The sequence below is a fragment of the Capricornis sumatraensis genome, chromosome 16, assembly GCF_032405125.1.
Source record: "Capricornis sumatraensis isolate serow.1 chromosome 16, serow.2, whole genome shotgun sequence".
NCBI classification, from domain to species: domain Eukaryota; kingdom Metazoa; phylum Chordata; class Mammalia; order Artiodactyla; family Bovidae; genus Capricornis; species Capricornis sumatraensis.
Window position 1 is genome coordinate 24,050,545 of NC_091084.1, and position 24,147 is coordinate 24,074,691.

At 40.0% G+C, this 24,147-nt stretch overlaps 1 protein-coding gene across 3 annotated transcripts in view; it reads right to left on the minus strand.

Annotated features, from left to right (window-relative positions):
- The window catches only part of ALG9 (ALG9 alpha-1,2-mannosyltransferase), a 107,954-nt gene that overhangs the window by 71,847 nt on the left and 11,960 nt on the right, over positions 1–24,147 (minus strand). For all 3 annotated transcript variants that reach the window (XM_068988509.1, XM_068988512.1, XM_068988511.1), the window contains exons 4-8: positions 23,689–23,759; positions 18,328–18,416; positions 15,854–15,989; positions 9,870–9,957; positions 9,583–9,688 (exon numbers count right to left, since the gene is read on the minus strand). In XM_068988509.1, coding sequence (XP_068844610.1) covers positions 9,583–9,688; positions 9,870–9,957; positions 15,854–15,989; positions 18,328–18,416; positions 23,689–23,759 — 490 coding nt within the window. The remainder of the gene's footprint in view (positions 1–9,582; positions 9,689–9,869; positions 9,958–15,853; positions 15,990–18,327; positions 18,417–23,688; positions 23,760–24,147) is intronic.

Genomic DNA, 24,147 nt, shown 5'->3' on the forward strand with positions numbered 1-24,147 from the left:
TAAAAACATCATAAGTCAAAAACACATTTAATACACCTAACATACCAAACACCATATCTCAGCCTAGCCTACCTCTAACATGGTCAGAACACTTACATTAGCCTACAGTTGGGCAAAATTCACCTAATACCAAGCCTGTTTTATAAGACAGTGTTGACGGTCTATATAATCTACTGGTTACTGTACTGAAAATGAAAAACAGAACGGTTGTCCAGGTAACGAATGGCTGTAAGAGCTTCCACGGTTTACCCTCATGACGAGTGGCTGACTGGGAAGTGTAGCTCACTGCCACTGCCCAGCATCACGAGAGATACCTTATCGCCTACTGGAAAAAGATCAAAATTCAAAGTATACTTTCTACTGAATATGTATTGCTTTCACACCATCATAAAGTAAAAAAAAAAAACATTCATAAGTTGAAGTACCATAAGTTGGGGTGGGTTCTAAGTAGCTTTAGTTGTGTCCAACTCTTTGTGACCCCATGGACTATAGCCCGCCAGGCTCCTGTGACCATGGGATTCTCCAGGCAAGAATACTGGAGTGGGTAGCCATGCCCCCCTCCAAGGGATCTTCCCAACCCAGGGATCGAACCCATGTCTCTTATGTCTCCTGCACTGGCAGGTGGGATCTGTACCACTAGCGCCAGCTGGGAACCCCCATAAGTTGGGGACCATCTGCATATTATTATAATCACAATGGAGAGATTAACATTATCTTGCTTACACCTGTGTAGTTCTTGGCTAATGCTGTAAAATTGGCTAATACTGTAAAACTACCTTAAGTTTTTAAAAACGAACTCAATATTCAATCTTTTTGGCTCAGCAGTCTGATATTTGACATTCTGTTTTTCTGCAGTGTATCCACCTAGTGTCTTCCTGGCAAACTCCTACTCTTCCCTCCGGCTCAGCTCAAAGATCACCCCCTCTAAGAAGTCTTTCCTGATACCAACAGATGAACTTGCTCCTTCAATTCCCTGACTATCATTCTACTGCTGCACATAACACGTTGGACTATAATTACCTATTCATGTGTCTGCAGCCTTATCAGACAGCAAATTCTATGAGGAGCATAATCAATGCTCAAAAGCAACTGATTGAATGTTTCTTTAACTGAAGTCATTTATCCATTCATTCAAGAAGTATTTATAGGCTTATTAGGTTCTTAAACGTAAGAAAACACTAAGAGATGTATGCAAAAAGTATCAGCGTAAAGCACTTAATCTAAAATTTGCAGATTAAAAAACTAGGTGCTATAGCTAACAAAGCACTTGAGGGGGGAGACTCTTAAAAAATAGCTGAAATACTGCCAAAAAGTGCCGAACAAGTGAAAGAGTTTCCATGACAAAGACATGCTGTCTGTTTGACAACTGTACAGCAGCAAAGCATCTCTTAAAACATAAGTCTTAGGACTTCCCTGGTGGTCTGGTAGTTAAGAATTCACCTTGCAGTGCAGGGGACGAGGGTTTAATCCCTGATGGGGGACTCAAGATCTCACATGCCAAGACTATACTTTCAGGGATCACATCTCTGCAATCTACAGATTCAGTGTAATCCCTATCAAATTACCAATGGCATTTTTCACAGAACTAGAACAAAAAATTTCACAATTCATATGGAAACACAAAAGACCCCGAATAGCCAAAGCAGTCTTGAGAAAGAAGAATGGAGCTGGAGTTATCAACCTTCCTGACTTCAGATTAAGCTACAAAGCTACAGTCATCAAGACAGTATGGTACTGGCCCCAAAACAGAAATACAGACCAATGGAACAAGACAGAAAGCCCAGAAATAAACCCTTGCACCTATAGGTACCTTATTTTTGACAAAGGAGGCAAGAATATACAATGGGGCAAAGACAGCCTCTTCAATAAACGGTGCTGGGAAAACTGGACAGCTTCATGTAAAAGAATGAGATTAGAACACTTCCTAACTCCATACACAAAGATAAATTCAAAATGGATAAAAGACCTAAATGTAAGACCAGAAACTATAAGACTATAAGAAGAAAACACAGGCAGAACACTCAACATAAATCAAAGCAAGATCCTCTATGACCCAACTCCTAGAGTAATGGAAATAAAAACAAAAGTAAACAAGTGGGACCTGATTAAACTCAAAAGCTTTTGCATAGCAAAGGAAACTGTAAGCAAGGTGAAAATACAACCCTCAGAATGGGAGAAAATAATAGCAAATGAAACAACTGACAAAGGATTAATTTCCAAAATATACAAGCAGCTCATACAACTCAATGCCAGAAAAACAAAAAACCCAATCAAAAAGTGACAAAAAGAACTAAACAGACACTTCTCCAAAGAAGACATACAGATGGTGAATAAACACATGAAAATATGTTCAACATTACTAATTATTAGAGAAATGCAAATCAAAACTACAGTGAGATATCACCTCACACCAGTCAGAATGGCCATCATCAAAAGTCTAAAAACAATAAATGCTGGAAGGGTGTGGAGAAAAGGGAACACTCATGCATTGATGGTGGGGATGTGAACTGACACAGCCACTATGGAAGATGGTATGGAGATTCCTTAAAAAACCAGGAATAAAACCACCCAGTAATCCCACTCCTAGGCATATACCCTGAGGAAACCAACAATGGAAAAGACACACGTATCCCACTGTTCATTGAAGCACTGTTTACAATAGCTAGACATGGAAGCAACCTAGATGTCCATCAACAGATGGATGGATAAAGAAGTTGTGGTACATACACAGAGTGGAATATTACTCAGCCATAAAATGGAATGCAATTGAGTCAGTTCTGATGAGGTGGATGAACCTAGAATCTATTATACAGAGTGAAGTAAGTCAGAAAGAGATAGATAAATATCATATTCTAACACATATATGGAATCTAAAAAAATGGTACTGAAGAATTTATTTACAGGGCAGCAAAGAAGAAAGAGACACAGAAATTAGACTTCTGTGCATGGGGAGAAGGAAGGAGAGGGTGAGATGTAGGAATAGAGTAAAACAGAAACTTTCATTACCATATGTAAAATATATAGCCAATGGGAATTTGCTGTATGTCTCAGGAAACTCAAACAGGGGCTTTGTATCAATCTAGAGAGGTGGGAGGGGGCAGGAGATGGGAGGGAGGTTCAAAAGGGAGGGGATATATGTATACCTATGCTGAGGTTTGACAGAAAACAAAATTCTGTAAAGCAATTATCCTTCAATTAAAAAATAAATTAAAATAAATAAAAATTTAAAAAAGATCTCACATGCCACAGAACAACTAGGCCTGCATGCCACAAATACTGAGTCTAAATGCTCTGAAGCCCACAGGCCACAACTAGAAAGTTCACGTTCTTTACAACTAAAGAGCCTGTGTGCCGTAACGAAAGATCCCACATGACACGACTAAGACCCAACACAGCCAAGTAAACAAATACATATTTTTAAAAAGATTAGTCTTTCATATTTACTGAATGGACTCAACAATTACCATAAAATTAGCTGACAATGGTAAAGTACTACTTCATCTGGTCAAAGCTATGGTTTTTCCAGTAGTCATGTATGGATGTGAGAGCTGGACTGAGTGCTGAAGAAAGCTGAGTGCTGAAGAATTGATGCTTTTGAACTGTGGTGTTGGAGAAGACTCTTGAGAGTCCCTTGGACTGCAAGGAGATCCAACCAGTCAATCCTAAAGGAGATCAGTCCTGAGTGTTCATTGGAAGGATGGATGCTGAAGCTGAGACTCCAGTACCACCTGATGGCCACCTGATGCGAAGCACTGACTCATTTGAAAGGGCCCTGATGCTGGGAAAGATTGAGGGCAGGAGGAGAAGGGGACGACAGAGGATGAGATGGTTGGATGGCATCACCGACTCAACGGACATGAGTTTGAGTAAGCTCTGGGAGGTGGTGATGGACAGGGAAGCCTGGTGTGCTGAAGTCCACAGGGTTGCAAAGAGTTGGACACGGCTGAGCGACTGAACTGAACTGATTCTTTCTTAAAATTATTTATTTTGGTTGCACTGGGTCTTTATTGCTGCACACAGGCTTCCCCTAGTTGCAGAGAGTGCGGGTGACTCTCTAGTTGCTGTTTGTTCTCTGGGTGCGTGGGCTTCTCATGGAGCAGAGCAAGGCTCCAGGGCGCACGCGCTCAAGCAGCGGTGGCACACAGGCTCAGTAGCTGTGGCTTGCGGGCTCAGTAGTTGCTACACCGGGTTTTAGTTGCTTCAAAGCCTGTGGGATCTTCACAGTTCAGGGCTCGAACCCATGTCTCCTAGCAGGCGGATTCCTATCCATCGTGCTAACAGAGGAAGTCCTACTTCTATTATTCTTAACTTCTATGAAGATAATCCCAACCCAGCACACAACAGGCCTTAACAAAATAGTTCTAGGATATAATAGCTATCAGGGCACTGATGCAGTCTGAGGGGTATTCCAGAACGTGTTCATTCTTTCATTCACGCATGAGGAATCTTTACTAAAGACCTGGAATACAGAAAGACTACCGACTCCCAGGTGGAATAAATATTCTCTGCAAGCCTGCTAAAGCAAAATGGCATTAACATGGAAATCAGACACCCTTGAAGATTTGTCAAAGCCAAAGATGAGAAAAAAGCAAAAAAAAATTCTACCACCAAAGAACACCCCCTAAAGTCTGGTTGACTACACATCAGTTCTGTGGATGCCCAGTATGACAGTTCTCTAGGGAAGCCCATGGCTCAATGGTAAAGAATCCACCTGTAGTATAGGAGACGTGGGTCCAATCCCTGGGTCAGGAAGATCCCCTGGAGAAGGAAATGGCAACCTACTCCAGTATTCTTGCCTGGGAAAGTCCATGGACAGAGGAGCCTGATGGGCTACAGTCTTGTTCTTCAGTCACTGATCCACATCCAACTCTTTGTGACCCCATGAACTGCAGCATGCCAGGCTTCCCGGTCCTTCACTGTCTCCCAGAGCTTGCTCAAACTCAGGTCCATTGAGTTGGTGATGCCATCCAACCATCTTGTCCTCTGTCATTCCCTTCTCCTGTCCTCAATCTTTCCCAGCATCAAGGTCTTTTCCAATGAGTCAGCTCTTCGCATCACATGGCCAAAGTACTGGAGCTTCAGCCTCAGCCTCAGTCCCTCCAATGAATGTTCAGGATTAATTTCCTTTAGGATTGACTGCTTAGATAACCTTGCAGTCCAAGGGACTCTCAGGAGTCTTCTCCAACACCACAGTTCAAAAGCATTAATTCCTCGGCATTCAACCTTATTTATGGTTCAACTATCACATCTATACATGACTACTGGAAAAATCATAGCATGATTATACGAACCTTTGGCAGCAAAGTAATGTCTTTGTTTTTTAATATGCTGTCTAGGTTGGTCATAGTTTTTCTTCCAGGGAGCAAGCATCTTTGAATTTCATGGCTGCAGTCACCATCTGCAGTGATTTTGGAGCACAAGAAAATAAAGCCTTTCATTATTTGCATAGCTTCCCCATCTATTTACCATGAAGTGATGGGACTGGATGCCATGATCTTAGCTTTTTGAATATTAAGTTTTAAGCTTTTTCACTCTCCTCTTTAACCTTCATCAAGAGGCTCTTTAGTTCCTCTTCACTTTCTGCCATAAGGGTAGTGTCCTCTGCATATCTGAGGTTATTGATATTTCTCCCTGCAATCTTGATTCCAGTTTGTGCTTCATCCAGCCTAGCATTTCTCATGATGTACTCTGCATATAAGTTAAATAAGCTGGGTGACAATATACAGCCTTGACGTACTCCTTTTCCTGTTTGGAACCAGTCTGTTGTTACATGTCCAGTTCTAACTGTTGCTTCCTGACCTGCACACAGGTTTCTCAGGAAGCAGGTCAGGTGGTCTGGTATTCCCATCTCTCAGAATTCTCCACAGTTTATTGTGATCCACACAGTCTAAGGCTTTAGTATAGTCAATGAAGCAGATGTTTTTCTGGAATTTCCTTGCTTTTTCTAGGATCCAACAGATGTTGGCAATTTGATCTCTGGTTCCTCTGCCTTTTCTAAATCCATCTTGAACATCTGGAAGTTCTCAGTTCACATACTGTTGAAGCCTAACCTGGAGGATTTGGAACATGACTTGCTAGCATGTGAAATAAGTGCGATTATGCAGCAGTTTGAGCATTCCTTGGTATTGCCCACCTTTGGGATTGGAATGAAAACTGACCTTTTCCAGCCCTGTGGCCACTGCTGAGTTTTCCAAATTTGCTGACTTACTGAGTGCAGCACTTTCACAGCGTCATCCTTCAGGATTTGAAATAGCTCAGCTGGAATTCCATCACCCCCACTAGCTTTGCTCTTAGTGAGGCTTCCTGAGGCCCACTTGATTTCACACTTCAGGATGTCTGGCTCTAGGTGAGTGATCACACCACTGTGGTAATCAGGGTCATTAGATCTGTTTTGTAGAGTTCCTCAGTGTATTCTTGCCACCTCTTCTTAGTGTCTTCTGCTTCTGTTAGGTCCATACCATTTCTGTCCTTTATTGAGCCCATCTTTGCATGAAATGTTCCCTTGGTATCTCTAATTTTCCTGAGGAGATTTCTAGACTTTCCCATCCTATTGTTTTCCTCTATTTCTTTGCATTGATCACTTAGCAAGGCTTTCTTATTCTTGCTATTATTTGGAACTCTGCATTCAGATGGGTATATCTTTCCTTTTCTCCTTTGCCTTTCACTTCTCTTCTTTTCTCAGCTATTTGTAAAGCCTCCTCAGACGACCATTTTGCCTTTTTGCATTTTTTTCTTCTTGGGGAAGGTTTTCATCGCTGCCTCCTATACAATGTCATGAACCTCCATCCATAGTTCGTCAGGCACTCGTCTATCAGATCTAACCCCTTGAATCTATTTGTCACTTTCACTGTATAACCGTAAGGGATTTGATTTAGGTCATACCTGAATGGCCTAGGGGTTTTCCCTACTTTCTTCAATTTAAGTCTGAATTTTGCAATAAGGAGTCCATGATCCAAGCCACACTCAGCTCCTGATCTTGTTTTTGCTGACTGTATAGAGCTTCTCCATTCTCAGCTGCAAAGAATATGATCAATCTGATTTCAGTATTGGCCATCTGGTGATGTCCATGTGTAGAGTCATTTTTTGTGTTGTTGGAAGAGGGTATCTGCAATGACCAGTGTGTTGTCTTGTAAAACTCTGTTAGCCTTTGCCCTGTTTCATTTTGTACTCCAAGGCCAAACTTGCCTGTTACTCCAGGTAGCCCCTGACTTCCTACTTTTGCATTCCAGTCCCCTGTGATGAAAAGGACATCTTTTTTTGGTATAACTTCTGCCATCTTGGAGGTTACTCGCTGGCTACAGTCCATGGGACCACAAAAGAGTCAGACACAACTTAGTGAGCGAACAACAATAATAATATGAGAATAATTCCCTCTTTCCCAATAAAGCTTCTTCTATCAATAGGAAAGTGATCAATTCTTGGACATTCAACGTAGCAAAATCTGAACTGAAGCTAACCCAGGTTCACTAAAGCAGGCAGAACAGAACCCCAAGGATTCTTCCCCATAAAACACTGGCTGAAATGAACAGCAGATGCCAACATCCAGGCAGACTGGCCACTGCTCTCTGGATCCCAAAGCTTATCCACTGTTAAACCAGAAATATAAACTTGGGTCAGAATTTATTCTTTTTTTCCTACTCTATCAACGTACTTATTTTTAGCTGTAAAAACTTCACCAATCTAGAGGAAGATACAAATTACAAAACTTTCATAGGCTCTCACACAAAGTTTTACAAATAAGCAGTCAGAATACCAATACGTAACAACCCATTTCAAAGGTACAGAAGTCAATTTTTCAAGATTAAACTCAAATTAACACAATTTATTCACCCATCGATAATGCACATTGTGCTTCTAATAGGCTCCACATAAATCAAGTTCTAATATGCAATCCCGATCCAGAAGTAGAGTCCCCCTTCTACTGTCTTGTGGAATCAAATAAAATTTTACAAGTAAACTAAAACAATGGGCAAATAAAAACATGCAACTCTCCCTAAATAAAGGGAGACCTCTAGAGGCAAAAGCTGAAAATTGGGACTTTTTTCCATATCCTTAGGGATCTTAGAGCCCCATAAACAAGTCTGTTAAAATTCCTTCACTTAGCAATTATTCTCTACGCAGTTTGTAAATTCATTTTATTTTTAACCTACTACTTGTCATCTAAAATGACAACGTTCCCCAAATCCCAGGTGGTGGTTGTTCTGTGGCTAAGTTGTATCCAACTCTCTGCGACCCCATGGACTCTTTCCCAACTAAATTTCACTCACACACTTACTTTAAATCTTATTCAATCTGCTGGTTCTGTTGGCAAAGTGGTAAAGAAAAATGGGCATGGGTTAAACTGATTAGAGAGACAGATAACATTAATGTGTCTCACACCAGAGTCTAAGATAATCACATACAAAGAAAGATCTAAGATCTTCAAAAGGTTAAGGCAGAAGAAACTATACTTATTTAATGATAAGTTGTCTTATAAAATGTTTACTGACTTGAATGATCTGATCAGAAAGATCTCTAGCTTATCCCTCTGTAGTGGTCACTAACTCAAATGCCCTCAGGGTGACTCTCCCCCCCAAAAAAAAACAGGCTCCAGGGCTGGTTGGAAAAGGCAAAAAAATAGAAGACTAGCTGAGAGAAAACCATCAGGCAAGGGGTAGAGATGGACAGAAACTAGAGAACCAACCTCAGACTGTCCCACCACAGGTGGCTCAGACGGTAAAGAACTTGCCTGCAATGCAGGAGACCTGAGTTCAATCCCTGGGTGGGGAAGATCTCCTGGAGTAGGATATGGCAACCCACTCCGGTATCCTTGCCTGGAGAATTCCATGGACAGAGGAGCCTGGCAGGCTACAGTCCATGGGGTCACAAAGAATCGGACACAATTTAGCAACTAAATCACCACCAGACTAAAAGCATTCCCTTTTTTCCCCTCTTAATGCTAAACTGGCCAAACTATCCACCCTCTCAAGCTGACCTCACCCTCATTTGCTACACTTCGTCTACAGATTTTGTGAACTTTCTCCCCTAATGCAAAATACTAAAGTAACACAAATTATTGGGTTGGCCAAAAGGTCCATTCAGGTTTTGGCTAACCCAATAAAAAAATGAAAAAGGAAAACCAAATGTGTACCTGTATAGAAAATGCCTGGAGGAATATTTTCCAAGGTGTTAACAATAGCTATCTGAGGATGATGAGATTATGAATGTTTTAATTTTCTTATTTTTGTTATTATATTGGTTTTCTAATGAGAAAAGAGGAAAGTAAGTTAATTTTAAATGAGTAGCATCAAAAGCCAAGGCATGCCGGACAGAGTCCTTACCACTCTGTAACTGAGAATAAGAGGCTGCAAGTCTAACAGGATGCCAGAACTGAGTATCAACATTAATCAAGGAAAAATATTTAGTTGCCACATACCATCATTGTGCTGTGTTCAAAGATCATTTATTTTTAAATAAGAAAAGAAGATTACCTTTTGTTTAACAAAAGGCTATCTTTGATAAATGAGGCAACTGAATTAAAATTTCAAAGCTGAGACCAATTAAACTATCCTCCAACGCTTCCCTAACTTCATACGGCCTTACCATAAAGATCAGGTCCATGAGGAGTAAAGACATTATACAAAACTATGTTGAGCGGTGCAATCACCAGCTTCCCGTAATAGTAGCTGTCAATGACCACCACAGGCACCTAAAACAGAGCAGAAAACAAAGCAATTGTAGACTTTTGCTCTGGAAACATCCTCACAATGCTAACAGTGTAGACTTCAGAATGAAAAACTGAATCAACTCCTAAGGTTCTCTTTTCCATCCACATCACAAGTTGCTTTCCTTACAACTTTAGAACAAAATAACATAAAAAGACAACTCACCAGAAACAGCATTAGAGCAACCAACGACCAATGAAAGAAACTCCTCCACCTCTGTTTCATGATCAGCAGATCAAAGGCAATCGGTAAACTATTTAACAGAGAAACAGAAAGTGGGGAGTTAAATACTCAGAGAATACAGACTCAAACAGGACAGATTCACACATAACTCATGCTGAATTGAGAATCAAATGTCTCCAGAAATTATTGTGAGGGAAGAAGGTGGTACATGAGAGGATGTCTTCTCAAAAATAAAAATGTGATCTCTTCACAGAACTCATCAGAGGATGATGCATTCCCCAGTGTACAAGAAATACAAATACTCAGCTTCAGAGTGAGCTCCATTTTACAAGTATTTATGTACAGTGGACATTTACAATATATTAATCATAACTAAACTACCTTATTGTCCTATTCCCACCCTGCCAAATAAATACCTATTTCTCCCTTCCATGATTTATTAACACTTTGAGTAATAAAATAATATTACACACTTTCACTTCAATTCTGATATATCCCTTTCCAATATGTAATATAGTTCCAATATGCAATATCTGCCCTTCTTCCTTTCACTCGAATTTCTCAGGCAAGTAGCATATGTGCATTGCCTTCACTGTTTCTTCCTTCAGGCCTAACATCAAGTTATTAAGACTGATCTGAGGTCACCAGGAATTTCCTCTCTGCCAGACCCAGTATCTTTCCACAACCCCATCTCCCTTTGTCTTCCTGTTGCACTTGACACAAAGCATCTGTTCCTTCCTCTTTAGACTCCCTGGCCCCGATGATCTTTTCTGGGCTCTTCCCTAGTCCTCCTTTCAGGCTTTCTTCCCTAACCCATGGTGTGCCTTACCATGCATGGTCCTAGCTCCCAAAGACAAGGTTCTACTTTTCTCTCTCTACACTTACTTTCTCAGCAGGTGCTTCAACTCCTGTTTCATGAACAATCACTTTCATACTCATGACTTCTTAATCTAGGACACTAGTCAGAGCTTTACCCATGATCCAGTCACAGTGAATTCCCTCCCACACCAATCTATTCACTTACTCCGAATCTACCCAGTGTCAGCTACAGGCTCTGCTCCTGCCTCCTCCACGAGATCTCTCCACTTACATGGCACTATCACTGCTATCATCTATTTGGCCATGTCACGTGGACATCTCTCTATGATCTGAAATTCCACATTCTATTAACTAAATATTGCATTAACATTCCATTTTTTTTTTCTCCCCAACTAGTTACATTTCCATGAGAATGTTAGCTGCTCAGTTGTGTCTGACACTGCGACACCATGGACTGTTGTCTACCAGGCTCCTGTCCGTGGAATTCTCCAGGCGAGAATACTGAAGTGGGTTGCCATTCCCTTCTCCAGGGGATCTTCCCAATCCAGGGATCGAACCCGGTCTCCTGCACTGCAGGCACATTCTCTACCATCTGAACCACCAGTTTCATTTCCATAGCAGCTGCATTTCTCCTTTGATAAGTTAATAAATGAGAGCACAGTGCTGAGTGATTAACTGTGATCCCCAAATCACTTATCAAAAGGCAGACTAATCAAAACACCCAAACTCAGAGGTATTTGAGGAACTCACAAAGTTGAATGTAGATCCAGTAAAGAGGAAAAGGAATGGAGAGATGGAAAAAAGGAGGATGGAGATGTAAAAATGAGGAAACCATAAGGCCTTGTGAGTCACATTAAAGTCTGGACACCATCACTAGAAAGGAATGAAGTACTGATACATGTCATAACGTGGATGACTCTTGAAAACATGGGAAGTAAAAGAAGCCAGACACAGAAGACCATACTGTATGATTCTATTTATATAAAATCTCCAGAACAGGTACATGGAGTAGATTTTTGTGTCCAGAGACACAAAGTAAATTAATGGATGTCAACCTAGACAGCGTATTAAAAAGCAGAGACATTACTTTGCCAACAAAGGTCCATCTAGTCAAAGCTATGGTTTCTCCAGTAGTCATGTATGGATGTGAGAGTTGGACTATAAAGAAAGCTGAGCACTGAAGAATTGATGCTTTTGAACTGTGGTGTTGGAGAAGACTCTTGAGAGTCCCTTGGACAGCAAGGAGATCCAACCAGTCCATCCTAAAGAAGATCAGTCCTGAATATTCATTGGAAGGACTGATACTGAAGCTGAAACTCCAATACTGTGGCCACCTGATGCAAAGAACTGACTCATTTGGAATGTCCCTGATGCTGGGAAAGACTGAAGGCAGGAGAAGAAGGGGATGACAGAGGATGAGATGGCTGGATAGCATCACGGACTGCATGCACATGAATTTGAATAAACTCCAGGAGTTGGTGATGGACAGGGAGGCCTAGCATGCTGCAGTCCATGGAGTTGCAAAGAGTTGGACACGACTGAGCGACTGAACTAAAGACTGGTAGGTTTGGGGACAAAAGGAAGTTACTGCTGAAGGGTACAGGTTTCTTTTAGGGATGATGAATGTTCTAAAACTGACTGGTGATGGTTGTATAACTGTATAAAAACCATTGAATTACACGAGTTAAGTGAGTGAATTATATGGTATAATACATATAAGGTATATTACTGAATTACATCTCGGTAAAGCTGTTTAAAAAAATGTTTGGACACCACAGAGCAGGGGTTGGCCAACTTTTTATTTAAGGGACCTGACAGCGTATATTTTAGCCTTTGCCAAACCTGAAGTTCTGCTTTGGTCTCTGTTGCATATTCCTGTGTGTGTGTGTGTGTGTGTGTGTGTGTGTGTGTATGTGCGTGCGCACGTGTGCACGTGTACACACACACACATGCATGGGCGTGCATTCTCTAAAAATGTAAAATTTCTCAGTTCTTGGGCTGTGCAAAAACAGGCCACCTGAATGTGTGACCCACAGGCTACAGACTGCCTTCTCTGTGACACAGAACAATGGAGAATCTATTACAGAGTTTAAGATAAAACAGAGCGATAAAATCATCTTTGCATTGTAGGAAGATAACTCTAGTTCGAGTATGGAGAGGAGATTTATAAAGACTAAGACAGGAGATGGGAAGATCATTTAGGAGGCTGCATCGAGGAACAGAGAGAGGTGAAGATAAGCAGATTCAAGAGACATTCCAGAGGCATAAGACATGACATGAGAAAGAAGAGTCACAGAGGATTTTCAGGTCCTGGCCCAGCATAGACGGTGGTACCACTTACTGGGCTAGAAACAGTGAAGGACAGATACAGAGGGAAGATGATGAGTTTAGCTTTGTACATGTTTAGCTATCTAAATGGAGATATCTAATAGGCAGCCAGGTAGATATGAGGGAAGCTTAAGAGATGACTGGACTAGATATAAAGATATGGGTCTCATCAAGATGATGGAGAGACAGCAGAAGTACAGAAGAGGGTCCCACATAAAACCTTGAGAAATATAATAATCTGAGAATGATACGCAGAAGAGAAGAGAAGATTGGAAGTGGGGAAACCAGCCTTTAAAATCCAAACAAGGAAATTTTAAATGTTTATTCTCTGACTTCATAACTCCCTTTAAAAAATTTTATTCTATAGATAAATTTCCATAAGACATGTAAAAGAATGTTTGCTAAATTATTGTGTATAATAACAAAAAAGAAACTGAAAACCAAATGCCTACCAGCAAAGCAATGGTTAAATAAATTATGGACATCCATACAATAATGGAATGTTATTGCCAAGTTCAGACTTAAATTGAAGAAAGTAGGGAAAACCACTAGACCATTCAGGTATGACCTAAATCAAATCCCTTATGATTATACAGTGGAAGTGAGAAATAGATTCAAGGGATTAGATCTGATAGACAGAGTGCCTGAAGAATTATGGACAGAGGTTTCTGACATTGTACAGGAGGCAGGGATCAAGACCATCCCCAAGGAAAAGACATGCAAAAAGGGAAAATCTTTGTTTGAGGAGGCCTTACAAATAGCTGTGAATAGAAGAGAAGTGAAAGGCAAAGAAGAAAAAGAAAGATATACCCATTTGAATGCAGAGTTCCAAAGAATAGCAAGAAGAGATAAGAAAGCTTTCCTCAGTGATCAATGCAAAGAAATAGAGGGAAAAAAACTTAGAATGGGAAAGTCTAGAGATCTCTTCAAGAAAATTAGAGATACCAAGGGAACATTTCATGAAAAGATCTGCTTAATAAAGGACAGAAATGGTAGGGACCTAACAGAAGCAGAAGATATTAAGAAGAGGTGGCAAGAACACAGAAGAACTGTACAAAAAAGATATTTACAACCCAGATAATCACGATGGTATGATCACCAACCTAGAGCCAGACATCCTGGAAAGTAAAGTCAAGTGGGCCTTAGGAAGCATTACTACAAAGCTAGTGGAGGTGATGGAATCCCAGTTGAGCTATTTCAAATCTTCATAAAAGATGATGCTGTGAAAGGGCTGCACTTAATATGCCAGCAAATTTGGAGAACTTAGCAGTGGCCAGAGGACTGGAAAAGGTCAGTTTTCATTCCAATCCCAAACAAAGGCAAGGCCAAAGAATGCTCAAACTACCGCACAATTGCACTCATTTCACACGCTAGTAAAGACATGCTCAAAATTCTCCAAGCCGGGCTTCAACAGTATGTAAATGGTGAACTTCCAGATGTTCAAGCTGGATTTAGCTAAGGCAGAGGAACCAGAGATAAAATTGCCAACATCCTCTGGATCATCGCAAAAGCAAGAGAGTTCCAGAAAATATCTACTTCTGCTTTATTGACTATGCCAAAGCCTTTGACTGTGTGGATCACAACAAACTCTGAAAAATTCTTCAAGAGATGGGAATACCAGTTACCTGATCTGCCTCTTGAGAAACCTGTACACAGGTCAGGAAGCAACAGTTAGAACTGGACATGGAACCACAAACTGATTCCAAATTGGGAAAGGAGTATGTCAAGGCTGTATATTATCACCCTGCTTATTTAACTTATATGCAGAGTACATCATGAGAAATGCTGGGCTGGAAGAAGCACAAACTAGAATCAAGATTGCAGGGAGAAATATCAATAACCTCAGATATGCAGATGACACCACCCTTACAGCAGAAAGGGAAGAAGAACTAAAGAGACTCTTGATGAAAGTGAAAGAGGAGAGTGAAAAAGTTGGCTTAAAACTCAACATTCAGAAAACTAAGATCATGGCATCCGGTCCCATCACTTCATGGCAAACAGATGGGGAAACAGTGGAAACAATGACAGACTTTAATTTTGGGGGGCTCCAAAATCACTGCAGATGGTGACTGCAGCCATGAAATAAAAAGACGCTTGCTCTTTGGAAGAAAAGTTATGACCAATCGAGACAGTATATTAAAAAACAGAGACATTACTTTGTTGACAAAGGTCTGTCTAGTCAAAGCTATGGTTTTTCCAGTGGTCGTGTATGGATGTGAGAGTTGGACTATAAAGAAAACTAAGCACCGAAGAATTGATGCTTTTCAACTGTGGTGTTGGAGAAGACTCTTGAGAGTCCCATGGAGTACAAGGAGATCCAACCAGTCCATCCTAAAGGAAATCAGTCCTGAATATTTGTTGGAAGGACTGATACTGAGGTTGAAACTCCAGTACTCACCTGATGTGAAGAACTGACTCATTGGAAAAGACCCAGATGCTCGGAAAGATTGAAGGTAGGAGGAGAAGGGGACGACAGAGGATGAGATGGTTGGATGGCATCACTGACTCTATGGACATGGGTTTGAGTAGGCTCCGGGAGTTGGTGATGGGTAGGGAGGCCTGGCATGCTGCAGTCCATGGGGTCACAGAGAGCTGGACATGATTGAGCAACTGAACTGAACTGAGCAGACAGCAGATGCTTAATAGTCACTGCTCTTATTAGAATTAAACATGAGAGAAATATTCTTCCATTTCCCAGAATCTTCATATAATTAATTCCCATAACTTCAGCCCCACCTAGAGACTATGGAGACAACCTAACATTCAGATGGACTTTATGCCCAGTAACACATGGAAGATGAATCACGTTAGTTTCTTACCCAAGAGCTGCACTGAATGGCCAGCCTAAGATGGCCCCAGCGGCGACTCCAAGCACAGCAAAGGAAGTTTTGTCCATATACCAGCCAGTCATGGCTATCAAGGTAGTGTACATACAGAAGCTGCTAGGAAGGAATGCTGCAAGACAAAAAAATGAAAAAAGGAGGGAAAGAGACAAGGGATTGAAATATACTAGGTATTAATTATTAAAAATGAATGTGCATTGCAAAATGTCAATAACCAAGAACATACTTTGAGCAATGCTATATCAGAAATGAGGAGTAAAGTGATTCTCCTTAAAAAAAAAAAAGTTCAACAATTTTCTTATTTTCATAGTCCTGTTTTTTTATGTACCAGCATGTCACCCAATTATTCAATGTCATTTATCTCCTGGCCTGTACTCCAAATCTAAAACTTACAGGATTTCAGGTTCCCCAGGAATACCCTCAGGTTATATTTCCAGGCAGAAATTATGTTTCAAGAAATTTAGAGCCGTTGGGGCTTCCCTAGTGGCTCAGTGGTAAAGAATTCACCTGCCAATGCAGGGAACATGGGTTCGATCTGTGGTCAGGAATATCCCAGGTGCTGCAGAGAAACTAAGCCTATGCGCCACAACTACTGAGCCTGTGCTCTGGAGCCCGGGACCTGCAACTACTGAAACCCTCATGTCCTAGGACCTGTGTTCCACAACAAGATAAGCCAGCATGGTGAGAAGCCCGCATCCCAACTAGAAAGGAGCCCCCGCTCATCACAACTAGAGAAAAGGCTGTGCAGCAACAAAGACCCAGCACAGCCAAAAAAGTAAAATAAAATAAATTTAGAGCCATTGTTAACAATCAGTTTTGGAGGAAGTTAATCCTCTGATAGTCTTCTGAGACTGTCCAAGCAGCAGTCTGTACCCCAGCGGAGTTCTCAGAAGCCTCTGAAGAGCCACATCTGTTAGACGGCAGCACTGCTTTGCACCCTGCATCCTCTGCCACAGGGAGTTTGGCCTTTAGATGTCCCCCTAGTTATTTAATCACATAACTTTCTTGTCAACCACCTTCAGGGTCTCTGTGACAGTAACATTTCATCCAGGCATTTCTATTAACTCTACATGAAAATGCAGACCTGCTTCTCCCTGCTGTTTAAGGGCTTCCCCTAGTAAGCACTAGGTAAGAAAACTCAGTACCAATTCCAACAAGAACCACAGTGAACAGGCAGTATGGTGATTTATGTTGATGCACGGCAAAACCAATACAATATTGTAAAGTAATTAGGCTCCAATTAAAATAAATAAATTTAAATTAAAAAAACAAACAAACTCAGCAAAGGCATTCCTATGGCTGATTCATATTGATGTATAGCACAAACCATCACAATATTGTAAAGTAATTATCCTCCAATTAAAATAAATTAATTAAAAAAAAACTCAGCAAAGGGTTCAGAGGCTCTGTATCAAAGGATGCCTTTAAGTTATTTGTGCCTTAACATACTCAACTGAAATTATAAAACTAAAGATACTCCCAGGTATCTCCCTCATACAAGAATCCATTTTAGGACTAGCAAAATAACTAAAAAGACATGTGAAGGACAACCTTCCCAGACAAATGCAAAACAATACTGATGCCATCCCATACTGCTGATTCCAGCCCCAAGGGGAGGAGAGGAACCTGAGGTCTCTGCCCACTTAGAGGCCAGAACATAGTCTCATTCAGGCTCTCAAAGCTATTCAGGTAAGAGGCCTGAGGTCTCTGTAGAACATGGATTAAGATACAGTCATTGAAGGAAAACTAAGTATATATCAATACTTTTACACTAGATACTATTTTTGTGTACATTTAATATGTGTACTAGATTCTGGTACACACAAGTCAAAATTAAAATTCAGAAAATTACATCTAGTAACTAAATTTTTCTGGGTAACTGGGAACAGGCTACCTTTTAGGAACAGGCCACTCTGGCGCAGGTCAAAAACCACAAAGGTTCAAAGGCAGCACAGCTGGAAAGCCACCACTCTACATTAAGGATTTTATTCTAAATTTACAGAAGCTTACTTTAAAAAAAAAAAATTCAACAGAAGATGTGTACTTTTATAGAATCCCTGGCAAGTAACTGGCATAAAATAGAACCATCAAGACCACAGTCTTTAAAACCATGCTAAGTCATTTCAGTTGTGTCTGACTCTTTGTGACCTTATGGACTGCTGCCTGCCAGGCTCCTCTGTCCAAGGGATTCTCCAGGCAAGAATACTGGAGTGGGTTGTCATTTCCTTCTCCAGGGAATCTCCCCAACCCAGGGATCAAACCTGTGTCTCTTATGTCTCCTGCATTGGCAGGTGGATTCTTTACCACTGAGCCACCTGGGCAGATCATAGGACTCTGGAAATTACTGACATGTTAAACAAATATAACCTACATCTGGACAAGTTCTTCTGTTTGATGCAACTGTGAAATGTCAGTGAACCTTTTACGCCCTCACCTGCTCTTTTACTTACCTGATGACGAGCAAAACATCCCAGTGCTGAGAACCAAGAAGGCTAGCATCATTCGACTCACATGCAGCCCAAACTTCTTACACACAGCCCTAGAGGGAAGGCAAAGGCTATCAACACAGCAGACCTTCAGGATGGAAATTTCAATTTAAAGCACAAAAACAGGCCTGCATCACAGAGAACACTGAAGCTCTAAAGTCAAATACAGGACTGTCTCAACAGGTCTGTTAGCAATTTCATGTACATAAACATTCTTATTCCTTATGCAGGAGAGAAGCTCTGTACCTAAGAGGAAATGTATACTTTCTATAGATTATGTCTAGAGAATAATCTATGCTAGATTATATCTAACATCAGTAGGAAAACAGCCTGGTGTAATGGAAAAATAACAGACCACACGTGCACAGGTTACAATCTTGGCCCTTCCACTCACTAGCAGAGGCCCCCTAGCCTAGTAAAATCTCTGTAAGATTCCTCGTCTGTTAAATGAGGATAATGATAATACTTACTGCATAAGGTTTCTGTGAGGACAATGCATGGCAAAGCACTCAGAAGAGTGCCAGGCAAAGAGCTGCTCAACAGAGGGCAGTTATCAGGAAAGAAGACTAGGAGGCACACGAAAGTTTTAATAAAAGGTTATCTAAGTCAATGTTCCTCAATAAATTATATACTTCCTTTAACTTCTGTCTTATAGGTCTTTTCAACCCGATAAGTAAAACATCAGTAGAGGTGATTATTACTTCATTTAGTCAATATTTGTTCAGACACAACCATGTGTTAACTCTTCTTGCTCAGATTCTTAACTGCATCACAGAGCTTCTTTCTGAAATAATTTTGTTTCTTCCTTAATATATCCTTTAGAAGGTTCTTTGCAGTAAGGATCTGTTAATGGTAAATTCTGGGTTTTGATATTTTTTTCATTTTGTCAGAAAAGCCTTTATTTAGCTCTTGGTCTTAAAAGGTGCTTTAGCTGAATATATCACTTTAGGATGACAGTCATTTTCTCACAGAACTTTGAACATATATTTTGTCTTCTGGCTCTTGAGAAGGCTTATGTTGGTTTTACTGCCTGACATTTCTTTGTAAGATTTGGATTAGTCCTCTGTCAACCTGTAAGATCTTCTTTACTCTTGGTTTTACACAGTATCCCTAATTACTCTTTATTTATCCAGCTCAGGACATTAGGCTTCCTGAATTGTGGATTAGTGTCCTTTCTCCTTTGATTCTGGAAAATTCTTAGCTATTACTTCTCTTAATACTGTCTCTCCCTATTCTATAATCGCCTAGATCTGATTAGATATAAATCAGATCTTTCAACTCCACCACACGCATTTTTTATCTTCTCACCTTTTCTTTTTTTTTCTTCTGTCACTCTGTACTACATTCTTAGTAACTTCTTCAGATTAATCTTCTGGTTTATTTATTAGAAGTGTCAAATCAAGAGAACAGACTTGTGGACACAATGCGGGGTTGGAAGGGGAAGGAGAGGGTGGAACGAACAGAGTGGAATGGACACATAAGCCCTACCATGTGTAAAGCAGATAACCAGTGGGAATTTGCTACGTGACTCAGGGGGCTCAAACTGGTGCTCCATGAGAAACCAGAGGGGTGGGGTGGGGTGGGAGGTGGGAGGGAGGTCCTAGCGGGAGGGGATGTATGTATACGTATGGCTAATTCATGTTGATGTATGGCAGAAACCAACACAATATTCTAAAGCCACTATCCTTCAATTAAAAATAATATATTTAAAATTTTTTTAAAAAAAGAAATGTCTAATCAGTTGTATACCCTGATGCTGGGAAAGATTGAGGGCTGGAGGAGAATGAGGCAACAGAGGATGAGATGGTTGGATGACATCACCAACTCGATGGACATGAGTTTGAACAAACTCCAGGAGATGGTGAAGGACAGGGAAGCCTGGCACGCTGGTTGCAAAGAGTCGGACACAATTTAGTGACTGAACAACAACAACAAATCAGCTGTTTAAACTATTCACTGAATTTTCTATACCAATTACTATATTTTTAATTCAAGTTCTGTGTGGCTCTTTTTCAAATCTGCCTGGTTATTTTTGTAGTCTCATTATCTTTTTTTATTTCATTGTGGTAAGAACACCTAATATGAGATCTACCCTCCTAACAGATATTTAAATGTAAAACACAGTACTGTATCAATAGGCATAAGGTTGTACAGCAGATGTCTAGAGCTAATTCGTATAAGTGAAATATTATATCCACTGATTAGCAACTTTCTGTTTCCATCAGCCCCCGATCTTGGCAGCCACAAGTCTATCCGTTCCTTTGCTTCCATAAGTTCAACCATTTCACACACCTCGTGGAAGGGGAACTGTGCCATATTTGCTCCCCTGTGGCAAGTTATTTCACTTAGCCCAATATCCTCAAGGCGCATCTACTTTGTCATATCTTTAGGATTTCCCTCTTTTTTTTAAATATTTTTCTTTTTAAATTAATCAATTTATTCATTATTTTATATTTGGCCGTGCTAGATCTTCGTTGCTGTGTGGAGTTTCTCTCATTGCAGCAAGGAGGGGCTCCTCTAGAGTTGAGGTGCAAGGGTTTCTCATTGCAGTGGCGTCTCTTGTTGCACAGCATGGCGCCTGAGCTTCAGTAGTATCAACTCACGTGTTCTAGATCACAGAGTCAGACACGACTGAAGCAACTTAGCAGCAGCAGCAGCTCCAGCATTTATAATTTGTAGACTTTTTGATGATGGCCATTTTGACCACTGTGAAGTGATACTTCATTGTACTTTTGATTTGCATTTCTCTAATGATTAGCAGTGTTGAGCATCTTTTCACGTGCTTATTGGCCATCTGTATGTCTTCTTTGGAGAAATGTCTATTTAGGTCTTCTGTCCACTTTTTGACTGGGTTGCTTTTTGTTGTTGATTTGTAGGAGCTGTTTGTATATTTTGGAGATTAAGCCCCAGTTAGTCACACCATTTGCAACTATTTTCCCCCAGTCCATAGTTCGTCTTTCCATTTTGTTTACGGTTTTCTCTGCTGCGCAAAAGCTTGTAAGTCTGCACAACACTGTAAATCAACTCTATTTCAACTTAAAACATAATAAAAAAAATTTTAAGCAGTTATAAGTTTAAGGCCCCAAGTGTTTATCTGCTTTTATTTCTATTGCCTTGGGAGAATGACCTAAGGAAACATTAGTACAATATATGTCAGAGAATGTTTTACCTATATGTTCTTTTAGGAGTTTTATAGTGTTATGTCTTATACTTAAGTCTTTAAGTCATTTTGCATTTATTTTCTAGTATGGTGTGAGAGAGTATTCTAACTTCACTGACCTATTAATATATGTGGCTGTCCAGGTTTTCCAACACTACTTGTTAAAGAGACTGTCTTTTCTCCATTGTATAATATATCCTTGCCTCCCTAGACAAAAGCCATTCTAACAGATATGAAATGATCTCCCTGTGGTTTTGATTTTTGTTTTCCTTATGACTAGTGATATTGCCCTCTTTTCAAATGCCTGTTGGCCATTTTATTAGGTTTTTTTTAACCACTGAGTTAGAAGAGCTCCTTATACATTTTGGAAATGAACTTATATATGATCTGCAAATATTTTTGGCCATTCTGTAAGCTCCTTTCCACTGCATTGATTGTTTAATCTCTTATTAGTCTTTTATTTCATGCTTTCGATTCCCTATTTTATTTCTTTAAAAATATTAAATATAATTATTTTTTATTCTTATTTTAGTAATTCCTAATAAATGAAGTTTTGTAGGTCAGCTTTCTATTGATGATCTCTGCTGGCTCTCACGCATAATGACCTGTTCCTTTCTGTGCTTTGTCATTTACTTTTATTATAATCTGGTTCACTAGAACTTTATCTATGGTAATTCTTCGACAATTGGATTAAGAATCCACTTCTTTAGAGAAATTTTACTTTTTGATTTTGCAAGATGTCTGAAAAGGAAAGGAAAGTGAAGTCACTCAGTTGTGTCTGACTCTTGGCGACCCCAAGGACTGCTGCCTATCAGGCTCCTCCATCCATGAGATTTTCCAGGCAAGAGTACTGGAGTGGGGTGCCATTTCCTTCTCCAAAGGTGTCTGGGGACACTATTGTTGTTCAGTCACTAATTCATGTTTGCTCTTTGCAACCCATGGACTGCAGCAGGCCAGGCTTCCCTGTCCTTCACCATCTCCTGGAGTTTGTTCAAACTCATGTCCATTGAGTTGGTGATGTCATCCAACCATCTCATTCTCTGTCACCCTCTTCTTCTCCTGCCCTCAATCTTTCCCAGCATCAGGGTCTTTTCCAATGAGTCGGCTCTGGGTCAGATGGCCAGAGTACTGGAGCTTCAGCCTCAGCATCAGTCCTTCCAGTGAATATTCAGGGTTGATTTCCTTTAGGATTGACTGGTTTCATCTCCTTATAATCCAAGGGACTCTCAAGAGTCTTCTCCAGCAGCACAATCCAAAAGCATCAATTCTTTGGCACTCAGCCTTCTTTATGGCCCAACTCTCACATCCAGAAAAACCTACAAACCTTTGTCAGCAAAGTGATGTCTCTGCTTTTTAATACACTGTGTAGGTTTGTCATAGCTTTTCTTTCAAGGAATAAGCCCTGAACAATTTACAATAAATTCTAAACTTGAGGCTTAGGAGACCATGCAGGTAATTTGAATTCAGTCCTGAATTCATACGAAGACCAACTTAAAGTTACAATCCTCAAAGGTAGCACTGGATTTCTTTTTTTTTAACTTTATTCTACTCAGAGTCAAGACCAAAGAACTTTTTTATCTGACATTGTTGGCTGTTTTGCAATGGAAAGACTTAAGTAATGGTTACTAAGTTCGAATACCTTTGAAAGCATTTTTAAAATAAGATGCTTGTTAGGTTTCATGTTAAAAAAAAAAGTAGCTATTTTTATTACTGGGATACTTAAATGCTTAATATTTTCACTAATATTCATTCAACCAACAGTTACTTGGCGGAAGACAATCATACTGAGTACATATAAGAGCAGTGAGTCTCATACTGGAAATAATTTCCTATCAGCTAAGCTCAAAAGGGGAAGACAGACATCATGATTTATCTCTTAGGACCAAAAAAAGGCTCTACAAAATCCTACCAAATAAAGTACTACTCAGATATACACTTATGGAATTGAAATTATAATATGAAGATATAGCACTTATCACCTCAGGAAATTAGAAGTATTTCGTCCCAATGGTTGGCTTAAAAAAAAAAATTGAGTTTTAGATATAATATCAGAAGCTAGAATAAAAATGCCTTCTATTTCTAAACACTGCTTCTATCATCAGAGAAATAACTTATGCTCAATTTGGCTCTTATAGCACTTTTAGAAGCAAAGTTTTTATACTCACTTGTAAAAGTAAAGTTCACATATACAGCTCACAAAAGCCAGCAGACATCGTAAAAAGTAAAAGACAAGAATCTGAAAGAAACCCAGAACAAGAAAACAGAAGTCACAGATACAAGTTAGAAAAACTCCTAAAAGATGAAACCACTCACATCTGTCAGTAATAATTAGGTATAATCCTTTTGAAAAACAGTATGTATCAAGAACCATGGAAATGTTCATACCTCCAAATTCAAGTATGGAAGTACATTTATTGACTACTTCTATGACTTCAGCCCACAAAAGTAACTCAAAATATAGGAAGGGAGTTTGAGTCAAAAGACGTTAATTACAGCTCTACTAACTTAGTAAAAACTATTTAAAAAACTACAAAATGTTCAGTTACAGGAAAATGGCTAAATTATGTTACATCTATTTCATATTATATCTTTTCATGATAGGGATACCAAAGTTCATGGTTACA